The following is a 13,834-nucleotide window of genomic DNA, read 5'->3' on the forward strand; positions in this document are numbered from 1 at the left end:
GTGTACCGTAGTTCCTCGCTGCCTCCTCAAAAATCCGTTGTATTGCAGAATGGCAGAAACCCTAGCCCGGAAATATTTTTACAAAGTGATGTAGCAATGTAGTTAAGTACTTCGTTTCCTTAAAAAGATTAAAGATTTGTCTGTAATTTCTGTGAAATAATAAAAGAGGAAGGAAATTATCATAACAGTACTAAATTAAAAATTTAAAAACGCTCCATACATAGCATACAGTAAAAATAGGAAGTAGCTGATCTGCTGCCTGTGTCCACTTAATATGCCTTCATCTGCTTGTAGGCCTTGAAAACGGAGAAAGTAACAGGAAAAACAGTGTGTTCAAAACTCAGTTTTCACCTTTTACCACTGACTACGCGTAATATCCAATTCTGGTACGATCCCGGATTACAACATGATATTTTAGAAGAGTTTCAATAAATTAGAAATCAATTTGAGAATACTGGCAGTATTCAACCAATTACCACTTCTCGAGAAAAGCAGCGAACGATAGATGGACTAATTTTCTATGATTTAATATTTTGTTTCTGTGTATCTTGAAACTGATATAGCCAATATTTTCCATCGTTGTTCGATTTATAAGTTTATTACAGGAAATGATAGGAATAAAAAACTGAAAGTCTGTTATTTCAGAAACCGGCTATTTTGAGCGGTTTCAACAGTCAGGTTAAACTGGCGTTAAAAAAAAACAAATACAACAGGAAAGTTGTTCATTCAGCGATAATCGCCATCCCTGTTTGTTCAACCTTCGTCACACGAGCCGTGGCATTCAACGTGTAACGAGCTGGCTTCATCTCCACCGTCCTACCTAACGCTCAGAACTATCCGGTTTGTCCATACGGTACGGATGGCTGAACAAGCGCGATCCAGCGGCAGTTACCGGGTGTTCACACAGTTTGTTCATGAAATGGACGTGGATAAAATTTCTACCTTAGCTCCATTAAGACGCACTTATCCTCCCTTGGTCGTATGCTAGTCATATTGTCTGTCTGTAACATATATAAATAAAAACTTAAGTATCCACGAACATATTACAAAGCAAAAAGGTAGATGCCATACCCAGTCAGTAAGGTCATCAGCTTATAACAGTTCCATTACAAACAGTGCGATCCTCCTGCAACCTCCGAGTTTACTGTCTCTGTCCATCCCATCGATCCCCCTGTCCATCCCAACAATTCCCTCCATCCATCCCCCATAGCTGAAGACATCATCCGGATCCTCACTATAGTCCTCCAAAACATTCACCCTTTTCAACGCCCCCACACCCTCCAACAGATCTCCCTCGCCACCTGCTCCATCTTTCACCTGAACACCTTTGCCACTTACTCCCACAACCAAGCCCACTTCACCTTCACCTGCCTTGACACCCTAGTTTAAGCCTCTCCCTCCCCTCCCTTCACCCCCACTCTCTTCCCATCATAGCGAGGCACGTGTGTCGCATTCTATTCCAGAACATCCTCTCCTTCTGCACCAACAAATACCTCCTAATGAACACCCTCTCCCACCACCGGGTCGACACCTTACTCCTGAACAAAACCTTTCTCCAGCCCCACCATACTCTCCTCACCTCTCCCTATGTCCTCCACCGCACTGATGCTCCTGGTCCTCGAGCGCAGGGAGGTGTTGCCATCAGCCACCTAAAGCATATCACTGTCCGGCCACAACCCCTCCTCAATGACCCCACTGAACACCTTATTCTCAGTGTCTTCTTCCCCTCCCTCACCATTACCTGCACCAACATCTATGTCCACTCCACTGCTCCTCTTCCCTATGACTTCATCTCCCAAATTGACCGCACCTTCTCCACCTATGTAATTGCTGCCGACATCAACATCCATAGCTGCTCCCCTGCCGCCCTTCAGCAGTGGCATCAGTTCCTCCCCACGATCCAAGGTGACCTTGTTCCCCCTCCCCAGCACATCCATCCCAAAAGCGACACCACCCCTAATGTTGTCATTGTCTCTGCCATCCTCCTTGAGCGTATCGCCATCGGCAACTTTGACCCCACAGGTAGTTAACACCTCCCCTTCCTTCTCACCATAACGTCTGCTCACCATCCCCCTCTGGCTCCCCACCCTGCACCCCCTCCAAAGTTAGTCCATGACTACTGTCGCGCCAACTGGGATGCCTACCAGGAATCCATCGCCACCCAGTCCGAAAGCCACCCTCTTACCTATCACCATCCTGACGACATCATGCACGCCTCGTCCTTCTTTCAGAGGGCCATTACTGACGCTGTGGAGGCCCATGTTCCTACTAAATCCATCCATACCCACTGTCCCACTCTCCCTCCATGTGCTGTCCTCCTCCTCTGCAAATACCACTGCCTCTATCGCTCCTTCCTGCGCATTCATGACAGGGATACTCTCCAACGCCACCGGCAAATACAGCGACATGTATGGAAACTTATTACAGAAAAGAAACGACGGGACTGAAGCCAGACCTGTACACAACCCAACGCCACCCTCCCTATCAACTCCTCCAACTACTGGTCCACCTTTCATCACCTTACTGGTTCCCATTCCGCACCCCATTACCCCCTTCCCAACAACCTCAGTAAGGCCAATCACTTCACTTCCCACCTTTCCGAGGTCTTCTCCATTCCTGATGATCTCCACTTTGATTATTCTCTTTTCACCACCGTGATGGAATGCGCCAATACCTCCGTTGCTCCACTTGCTTCTCGTCTCCAGTTTTGGGGCAGTTGCCCCCTCTGACATCAACACTCCAATCACAGCACAAGACATTAAAGTTATCCTCTGGTCAAAACGCAACACGGCCCCTGGTCACGACTGTGTCACCTACCGCCACCTTAGAGAAAGCCCCTACTCCTTCCTGACTGTCCTTGCCATTTTCTACAACTTCAACCTCTCTACCAGCTTCTACCCTGACCTGTGGAAGACTTCCCGCATCCTCTTAGTCCTCAAATGCAAGAAACCCTCTTCCGTCGCCTCTTCCTATCGTCCCATCTGCCTCACATTCATCTTCAGTAAGATCTTCAAATCCATCCTCTCCTGTCATTTCCATCAGCACCCTATTCAACACCACCTCCCCCCCCCCCTTACCCAGTGTGGCTTCTGACCCTCCTTATCTGCCAAAGACCAACTCCTTACCCTTGTCCACCTTCTCTTCCTCCAGCTTAACTCCCGTCGCTCTACCATTTTTGTTTCCCTCGACCTCCAAAATGCCTACGACCGCATATGGCATCTTGGTCTCCTCTTTAAACTCCAAACCTACACCCTGCCTATCAATTTTGTCCGTCTGGTCTCTTCCTTCCTCTCATGCCGACCTTCCTATGTCACCCTCCACAACACCAACTTCTGTATCTTTTATCTCATTGCTGGTGCCCCCCAGGGCTCCGTGCTCTCCCCTCTCCTCTATCTCTTGCACACTGACGATATGCCCAAGCCACCCCCTCCTGTCCACATCCTCCAATATGCTGATGACACCACCTTCCTGGCTCTCTATCCTACCCTTCAACCCCTCCAAAACCCAGGCAATCGTCATAGGCCAAACCACCTGCTCCTTCCCTCTCCACGATTTCTACCTCACCATTTATGGTCATCCCATCTAGCTCATCCCCAGCCTCAGATACCTTGGCCTCACCCTCGATCATCACCTCACCTGGACCCCTCATCTCCTGACCATCCAACAGAAAGCCTATTCCCACCTCTGTCTCCTGAAACTGCTGTCTGGCTGGACATGGGGATTCCATCCTTCCACCTGTGGTGCCTGGATCTCCGCCCCCCCCCCCCACCACTTTTACAAGGCCCTCAAAATCTTTGAACGCCACACGCTCCACCTTGCCTTCCATATTTGCCTTCCTTCCCCCACACGATTCCTGTATGACCTCATCCCCTTCTCCCACCTCCTCCATTTCCTCCAACATCTCCGCATTCTTTACTCTGTCCGCAGGATTGATCCTCCCTACCCCCTTGTTTGCGCCTTCCTCTCCAACCCCTGCCAATTGCCAAGCCTCTATTGCTGTATCCCTCCCTCTCTCCACTCCACACCCTCCATTTCCTTCATCAGGGCAATTTCCAGCACCTCCCCCTACCAGATGTTGAACTTCGCCGTGACATCTGCCCTTCCTTCCAACTCTAACCTAGCCTTGTCCCCCCCCCCCCTCCCCAGGGCCCCCTTTCTCCACTCCCCTCCTTCTCCCAGAGCGGATTTTCGTCCTTCCCTTCCCTGAGTCGCTGCACCCTCTCCTCGGCTGTTTTCCTCTCCCATCCCTTCCTTCCCCAGCCCTCGTTCGGCGCGCCTCTCACTTCATCCCCCTTTCTCTACCCCCCCTTCGCGACGCCTTTTCTCTTCTCCCTTGTCTCCCCCCCTCTGGAAGATTCTCCAAGGTTTTTCTTCATTCTCAAGTGTGCCGCTTTAGTGTTGTGGTTCAAATGGCTCCAAGCACTATGGGACTTAACATCTGAGGTCATCAGTCCCCTGGATTTAGAACTACTTAAACCTAACTAACCTAAGGACATTACACACATCGATGCCCGAGGCAGGATTCGAACCTGGAACCGCAGCAGCAGAGCGGTTCCGGATTGAAGCGCCTAGAACCGCTAGGCCACAGCGGTCGGCTTTAGTGTTGTGTTTGGTGCTGTTCTCCCGTGCATCAAGAGCTGTGATTTTAATTGGGTGCTGGCTTGTACATGGTGTTACTGTCAGTGATTGTTATGTGCTATGCTGTCCATCGATACTTTTATGCCCTGGTCATACTCAGCCCTGTGTTCTTTAATTGTCCCAGTGTATGGCTTTTTTGTGTGTATGCTACTTTTACGGTTTTTATCTCCATTTTACAGTCGCCCCCCTTTTTTGTCTGTTCTCTTACGTACTGTTCCCATATATATATATATCCGCTATATTTTCTCCTTTCTGTAATTTCAACTGTCTTCTATTGTATAATTATTGTTTTTCGGCTGAAGAGCAGCGCATATGCTGCTGCCAGCCCGCTCCCGGATGCGGCATTGAAACACAATAAAGGAAAAAAACAAAAAACAGTACGATACAGATTTATAGCAATCTTCCACATAAGATAAAAAGAATTTCATCATTTCTGATGGTACTATCTCAGCGTGGGTCACGTCGCAATCACTCTATAGTCATATTAGTGCTCAGGAACTCAGAGGCTCTTCTAGCCATTTTACGTAGCTCATAGGCAAAGTAAGTTCCACTACCTTATTCATAGAGACCGCACCTAACCACACCTCTATATATCTGAAGACTAGTAAAATTATTATTAAACAGGTTCACTCCCCTCTAGCGGTCGACTTGTGGGCACTGAATAGTATAAATGCATCAGAAAAATTATCTTTTGGCGTGATTACGTGAGATGAAACCAAATATCTATTCTTTTATCCGTTACTATGCGAACCAAGGATGACTGTTAACACTACGATCCATAAGCACAATAATCTCTTGTAAGCGTATTAAAATTTTCAAACGCAGGAAATTATTAATTATGTAATTTGTGTTCAATTTAGACGTCTCTTGAATAATAAAACTGACAATGTTTCACTGTTGTACCATATCGGATAGATGCCATGCTTTGAAAATCATTCCTAGATTCATAGTTTATATCACTTCTCGTTACCACTATAAATCTGAGATTGTCGTCACTTCCTTTTAGCGTCATAAGGTTTATACATTTTCATTCAGTGATAATAGTCGCACTTCTTGAGTTTCACACACATCTGAATCCATGAACCCTGGATGTCAGCAGAGGACTGTTCAGTCTGGTGGAGGCTCTGTAATGGTGTGGGGCGTGTGCAGTTGGAGTGATATGGGACCCCTCATGCGTCTAGATATTACTCTGACAGGTGATACGGACATAAGCACGCTGTCTGATCAGCTGTCGCCGGCCGCAGTGGCTGAGCGGTTCTAGGCGCTTCAGTCTGGAACCGCGCGACCGCTACGGTCGCAGGATCGAATCCTGCCTCGGGCATGGATGTGTGTGATGTCCTTAGGTTAGTTAGGTTCAAGTAGTTCTAAGTTCTAGGGGACTGATGACCTCAGATGTTAAGTCCCATAGTGCTCAGAGCCATTTGAACCATTTGATCACCTGCATCCATGTCCGCCCCCGGTAGCTGAGTGGTCAGTGCGACAGGCTGTCAATCCTAAGGGCCCAGGTTCGATTCCCGGCGGGGTCGGAGATTTTCTCCGCTCAGGGACTGGGTGTTGTGTTGTCCTAATCAACATCATTTCATCCCCGTCGACGTGCAAGTGGCCGAAGTGGCGTCAAAGCGAAAGACTTGCACCAGGCAAGCGGTCTACCCGACGGGAGGCCCTCGTCACACTTCATCACATCATCACCTGCATCCATTCATGTCCACTGTGCATCCCGACGGACTTGAATAACTCCAGCAGGACAATGCGTCACGCAAAACGTCCAGAAATGCTACAGAGTGGCTCCAGGAACACTCATCTGTGTTTAAACCCTTCCGCTGGCCACCAGACTCCCCACAGATGAACATTATTGAGCATATCTGGGATGCATTGCAACGTGCTGTTCAGAAGAGATCTCCACCCCCTCGTACTCTTGCCACTAACGCGGCAACAGCATGCACTTCTCCTTCAGAGGCGCTAGGACGACCTGCCCGATGCATGTCTGCCACAGTTTGCCGGCCTTCGTTGAAGGCTTTTACCCAACGTGCCACTGTTCCGCACGGCAATGCCGATTCCCCACACGCCTCTTGAAGACCTTGATGACACAGTCGTGCTGTACGACCTCTAGCACAATCAATCTTTATCCAACTCCGTGACGCCATAACGTTAGACCACTCGCTAATAAGCGACTGTTTTTCCCTTGATTGTGCATACCCCGGTGACGTGGGACGGGCGAGTCCATTTGCCCGGAGGTAAGGCACGTATGTCAACAACGTGTGATATCAGCGACAATAGTGGATTCCATTGCATAGTATCTCCACAACAGTGTTGCCATTATTTAAGTTCCAACCTACGTATATAACGAATTTCTTATTTATATCATAGGAGCCCCCTGTAATGACGACAGCCATAAAAGGACACTTGTCTATGGCTGAATGAATAAATAAGTAATAATTAAAACTGACTGGTACATAATTACCACATCACTGACACGGTTCACGGTAGCGACGAAGGGTCACGTGATTGCCTGGTAACAAATCTACGCCGTATGCTGTTGTTCAGAGTTACTACCGTGCTCTTTTAAGGGAGTGGCTAACATTTTCTCCAGTGAGGTTGTGAGATGAATGAAATTTGCCTCTCAGTGACACGTAGCTGGGTGATTAAGTACTACATAGAGGTTCATCTGCTTGCGTTGCCTTACCACAGATGTAGAAGACGGCTTCCCAGCCGAGGTTGGACGCTATGACGCCGGACACGGGCAGCGACACGAACGTGCCGAAGTAGCTGCCGGAGAGCGCGAACGTGGCCAGTCGGCTCCTCTCGTGTGGAGGGGCCCAGCGAGACCACACGTGGTTGATGGCCGGGTGCGTCACTCCCTGGCACGGGTGTAACAGGAAAAAAAATCAGAATTATTCAGATTATTCTGTCTCAGAGCTAATATTCAGACTCATCACACTGTATTTGTACAAACAGAACACTGCCGGATAGAGCACACCCTTCCCTTTGGCATCAACACTTACCACAGTAAGGTTAACACCGAAACCGATTTCAGCGTGCACAAAATCAAAAGACCTAGTTCCGATCATAACAACAAGGTATTACTCTTTTTTGAAGGACAGAACAAGAAATTCATTATATCCAGCTACAAAATTACTTCGAAGACAATAAACTCTTTCAGGGCAAACAGCACGGTTTTCGTGAGGGATAGTCGACAGTTACGGCAAAATGGACTTCATTAGGAAGATAAGGCAAGGGTTTTCAGACAGATAAAGTGTGACACTGACACTCTGTGACCTCAGCAAGGCATTTGATTGCATCTCGCACGAACTATTGCTTAGTAAATTAAAGCACTATGGTTTGGAGGTGTTGTACTGGCTACTCTTCAACCCAATCTTGAAAACCGGAAGCAGGTAGTATCAGCTCATGACACACTCTCCCGGGGACAAAATCTAGAGCACGGCGTTCCCCTGGGGTCCCCCGTAGAACATCTCCCGCTCCTTATATACGACAACAATGCGGGTTGTAACAACCAAATGTTACGGTCTGCTGATGACAACGCTCTTTTTGCGGAAGGAAACACTAGCTCAGCAAGCAACAAACATGCTCCCTGGTAACTTGAAAGAATGGCTCATCGACAATCAAATGAAAATTAATGAAGAAAAAACACGTCATCTGGTCTGATATGCAGCCTTAGCAACGTTGGATGCTATGATAATGCGGAGCAGGGGTGATTCTAGAAGTCGGTGAAGGGAGGGTGGGGGGGGGGGGGGGGGCTAATGGTGGCGTGGGGAGAGGCTTTGGGGGAATGGAATATCGCTTAACAGAATGAGAGTTGGGGTCCCCCATCGACAAATTGGTAACATTTGGTGTTGCTTAAAGTAGTTTTTGGTAACTGTTTTGGAGTTAAGGGTAGAAACGCGTCTACAGAATATGTGTACCCGGGAAAATAGTACGATTTGAAGCAGATTTCCGGCGATTTCGAAGTTTTTATCTGGGCTCATCAATTTAAGTGTTGGTAGGCATACCCGGCGTATTTAGCTTCTTGATTATTGTAAGTGGTACTCGTACATTAATATACATTCAGTGTATATTAATAAATAATAAGGCGCCCATTATCAGTTAAATGATATTTATTGATTTAGATGTTAAGCTATTTGCCGCTCTTATTATTTTGTTAAAATGTGTTTGAAATACATGGCAACCTATATTGCCACATAACTATAAAAAATAATTGAATCTGTTGAAGTAATATATTCGCTGATTTCTGAAGTTATTTTATCCAGTGCAATATGATACTCCTTTGTGGGGTGGGGGTGGGGGGGGTGGGAGGTGCGGGAATGGGTGGGGCACTGTAGCCCCCATAGCCCCCCTCCCTTGCCACTGCCCCTGATGTGGAGGCTGTCAAACTGCCGGGATTCATGATTGACAGAAAACTATCAACGAATGAGCACGCAGTGAAGCTCTATCGTGTAATATACCTTCTGAGGAGACTAAAAACGTGTGTTAACTGACACATACCTTATGACAGTGTATTAGGCACTATTTCATAGCCACATAAATTATGGCCTACTGTGGTCAATGGGATAGCTACTCATACGTCCTGCTACTATGACCACCGATTAGCGCTGTTCCGGCAGGAGGCTGACTACTTCCAGAACTTGTCATGCCAACAACTGCAATTTCTCACCAAGACCATGTAGGCTACCTCGTGGGCGTGAGAGACCAGCGATGGAAGGAAAATGGCGTGTCAGCAATGCCTCAAATGAAAGTATTTCAGTATATGAGTACAAGTTCTAGAAAAGGGCGTATTCCAAGGTATGTGCTATCTTTTTCTCAGTTTTTCTACTGGTTTTTTTTCAGCTAATGTGCTCTCTTTTCCTCAATTTTTCTATTGTTTTTCTTTCAGCTAATGGCTTTTAATTAAAGACGTATAGTGACTAATGATATGGATATTGTGCAACTGAATCATTAAGTGACTGATGTCTTGTGTCTAGATGTGTGATTTGAGCGTTATCTAATTTAATGTTCTGTCTACTTGCTGTGTTTAAAAATCAGAGGATTCTGAATCACGCAAGTAAAACGAGTTTTGGTTAGCAAATGAATATGTATATATGTGTAATGAGTTGTGTTAGTACCACCCAATTAATAAGTTGTCTATGACCATACTAATGTGGAGTGCTTGCAAAGTTAGTTAGTTCATGGATATATTTATGTGACTCTAATTGTATTACTTGCAAATTTTTGCCTATTCAAGTTTTTTGGTGTTTTTCAAAGTTTTTTTGTGAAATTTGGAAAAAAAGATGGCAGGGGAATGTGAGTGTTGATAAATAGGGCGTTTCAAGAAATTTATTGCGTTGAGAATTTTCTTGCTGTGTGTTTGTGTTTCTTTAGTGAAAATTCGTGGACACAAGGTGAAGGTTTTGAAAAGCGTGTGAACTGGCAGAAGAAACGAAATGTTGGTTCACAAGTAACAGGAAGCATTCCTCCAACGTCATCGGCGTCTGAATTTGTCAGTCCAGTTATTGCTATTGCAACTAAGTGTTTATTTTGTCTTTAACGAAATATATTTGACCTACTCATATTAGGCACCATCAGCGATCTATAACATAAAGAAAATTATTTAACGATATACATCTTCTTAGGAGATCTGTAGTATTTCCTGGCAGCATATTTAAGCTATGTAATTATTTACAATTACGGATTTGCAATTTATTTTTATTATTTTTAATTTTTTTATTATTTTTCTTTTTGTTTTTCTAATCTCTTCACGTGCTCATTGATTCTTCTTTAGGCACTAGATTCACACAGTACAGGTTTCTAACTGACAATATATAGCACTTACACGTTTCACTACACATAAAAATACCTGCTGCGCACTACACGTGGCCTTGCCCACTGGTGTAGGGTTGAGTGAGTGATCATCAAAGCTATAGAGGCTGAGAGTGGAGTGGGGTGTTGGGGACGGAACCGAGGGACAGTGGTTGTTAGGTGCACTGTGTGTGTGTGTGTGTGTGTGTGTGTGTGTGTGTGTGAGTGGGAGGGAGGGGGGAGGGGGGTTGGGGTTGGTTGGTCGATGCTTGGGTTGGTGTGCATGTGTGGGGTTGTCTTTCACTTTTTGAATTTTACATAATTTCTTCGTTAAATTTTTCACTAGTATTTTTATAGTAAGGTATGAATTAGTAAGAATATTGGTAGTCTGTTATTACTTTTTTCGTCGCCAAACATATTTTCATTTTTATTTATGGCCCTTTGCATGAAATATTCTTCCTGGGGCGTCTAACTATCTGTTGCCATTAGTACTCTGAAGAAATAACAAAAACAATCATAATAATACTTAGCAAACCTCACTAACTGCTTGTGTTATCACTGTACATAGCTCTATGAAGTAAATACAAGAGACAAAATTAAGAATATTCATTGATTTTTAAATTAATTTGAAAGAAATTATTTTTTTATTTATCTTCTGCTTGTTATCCATCCATTGTTTCATTTCACAGACTTTGGCGCAATATGTCTAGTGGTATATTCTGGCTTACGAAATGGATTAATACCCCAATTTAGTCCTTTATATACTACTAAATGAAGTGTGAAAGACCGTTTCCTTCTTCCTTTCTTTCAACCACGTTTTACTATAGAATTCATTGATAATCACAACCAGTTCCGAAATAGTGCAACACAGCACTTCATCACGATGTACACACAACTATTTCTAAAAACATATCTCCTTGTTAGTAACTTCTTCCTGCAATAAGGATTCAGGAACATCCAAAGATATTATTATCGTAAGCATCGATTACATTGTAAACAAAGCCACATCGTGCATATTTCGCATACGACCTATTTTCTGTTTTAGTATTTCAGTACTAATTGTTAACGGTGATAATAGTAATAATCAGATAATAATAATAACAGTCAATGTTTCTAGTTACTCGAATAAGCAAAATATGTAGGACAGTTTTGAAAATACATTATTCGAATGAAAATAAATTTTACGTATATGCATTTAATAGTGGTACATATTGACTGGAATACTCTCTTTCAAATTCTAAAGGTGGCAGGGGTAAAATACAGGGAACGAAAAGCTATTTACAGTTTGTACAGAAACCAGATGGCAGTTATTAGAGTCAAGGGGTATGAAAGGGAAGCAGTGGTTGGGAAGGGAGTGAGACAGGGTTGTAGCCTCTCCCCAATGTTATTCAATCTGTATATTGAGCAAGCAGTAAAGGAAACAAAATAAAAATTTGGAGTAGGTATTAAAATCCATGGAGAAGAAATAAAAACTTTTAGGTTCGCCGATGACATTGTAATTCTGTCAGACACAGCAAAGAAATTGGAAGAGCAGTTGAACGGAATGGACATTGTCTTGAAAGGAGGATATAAGATGAACATCAACAAAAGCAAAACGAGGATAATGGAATGTAGTCGAATTACGTCGGGTGATGCTGAGGGAATTAGATTAGGAAATGAGACACTTAAAGTAGTAAAGTAGTTTTGCTATTTAGGGAGCAAAATAACTGATGATGGTCGAAGTAGAGAAGATATAAAATGTAGACTGGCAATGGCAAGGAAAGCGTTTCTGAAGAAGAGAAATTTGTTAACATCGAGTATAGATTTAAGTGTCAGGAAGTCGTTTCTGAAAGTATTTGTATGGAGTGTAGCCATGTATGGAAGTGAAACATGAACGATAATTAGTTTGGACAAGAAGAGAATAGAAGCTTTCGAAATGTGGTGCTACAGAAGAATGCCGAAGATTAGATGGGTAGATCACGTAAGGGGAAGGTTGTTGTTGTTGTTGTGGTCTTCAGTCCTGAGACTGGTTTGATGCAGCTCTCCATGCTACTCTATCCTGTGCAAGCTTCTTCATCTCCCAGTACCTACTGCAACCTACATCCTTCTGAATCTGCTTAGTGTATTCATCTCTTGGTCTCCCTCTACGATTTTTACCCTCCACGCTGCCCTCCAATGCTAAATTGTGATCCCTTGATGCCTCAGAACATGTCCTACCAACCGATCCCTTCTTCTAGTCAAGTTGTGCCACAAACTTCTCTTCTCCCCAATCCTATTCAATACCTCCTCATTAGTTACGTGATCTACCCACCTTATCTTCAGCATTCTTCTGTAGACCACATTTCGAAAGCTTCTATTCTCTTCTTGTCCAAACTATTTATCGTCCATGTTTCACTTCCGTACATGGCTACACTCCATACAAATACTTTCAGAAACGACTTCCTGACACTTAAATCTATTCTCGATGTTAACAAATTTGTCTTCTTCAGAAACGATTTCCTTGCCATTGCCAGTCTACATTTTAAATCCTCTCTACTTCGACCATCATCAGTTATTTTACTCCCCAAATAGCAAAACTCCTTCACTACTTTAAGTGTCTCATTTCCTAATCTAATTCCCTCAGCATCACCCGACTTAATTTGACTACATTCCATAATCCTCGTTTTGCTTTTGTTGATGTTCATCTTATATCCTCCTTTCAAGACACTGTCCATTCCATTCAACTGCTCTTCCAAGTCCTTTGCTGTCTCTGACAGAATTACAATGTCATCGGCAAACCTCAAAGTTATTACTTCTTCTCCATGAATTTTAATACCTACTCCGAATTTTTCTTTTGTTTCCTTTACTGCTTGCTCAATATAGAGATTGAATAACATCGGGGAGAGGCTACAACCCTGTCTTACTCCCTTCCCAACCACTGCTTCCCTTTCATGTCCCTCAACTCTTATAACTGCCATCTGGTTTCTGTACAAATTGTAAATAGCCTTTCGCTCCCTGTATTTTACCCCTGCCACCTTCAGAATTTGAAAGAGAGTATTCCAGAGTTAACATTGTCAAAAGCTTTTTCTAAGTCTACAAATGCTAGAAACGTAGGTTTGCCTTTTCTTAGTCTTTCTTCTAAGATAAGTCGTAAGGTTAGTATTGCCTCACGTGTTCCAACATTTCTACGGAATCCAAACTGATCTTCCCCGAGGTCCGCTTCTACCAGTTTTTCCATTTGTCTGTAAAGAATTCGCGTTAGTATTTTGCAGCTGTGACTTATAGTTCGGTAATTTTCACATCTGTCTACACCTGGTTTCTTTGGAATTGGAATTATTATATTCTTCTTGAAGTCTGAGGGTATTTCGCCTGTCTCATACATCTTGCTCACCAGATGGTAGAGTTTTGTCATGACTGGCTCTCCCAAGGCCACCAGTAGTTCTAATGG

The 13,834-nt window shown here is 44.1% G+C and overlaps 1 protein-coding gene across 1 annotated transcript in view; it reads right to left on the reverse strand.

The window, feature by feature from the left end:
• Positions 1 to 13,834, reverse strand: part of LOC124595054 (vesicular glutamate transporter 2-like) — a 170,555-nt gene that overhangs the window by 41,916 nt on the left and 114,805 nt on the right. The window contains exon 5 of the mRNA XM_047133619.1: positions 7,322 to 7,496. Within this exon, the coding sequence (XP_046989575.1) occupies positions 7,322 to 7,496 (175 nt within the window). The remainder of the gene's footprint in view (positions 1 to 7,321; positions 7,497 to 13,834) is intronic.

This window comes from Schistocerca americana, chromosome 2, assembly GCF_021461395.2.
Source record: "Schistocerca americana isolate TAMUIC-IGC-003095 chromosome 2, iqSchAmer2.1, whole genome shotgun sequence".
Taxonomy (NCBI): domain Eukaryota; kingdom Metazoa; phylum Arthropoda; class Insecta; order Orthoptera; family Acrididae; genus Schistocerca; species Schistocerca americana.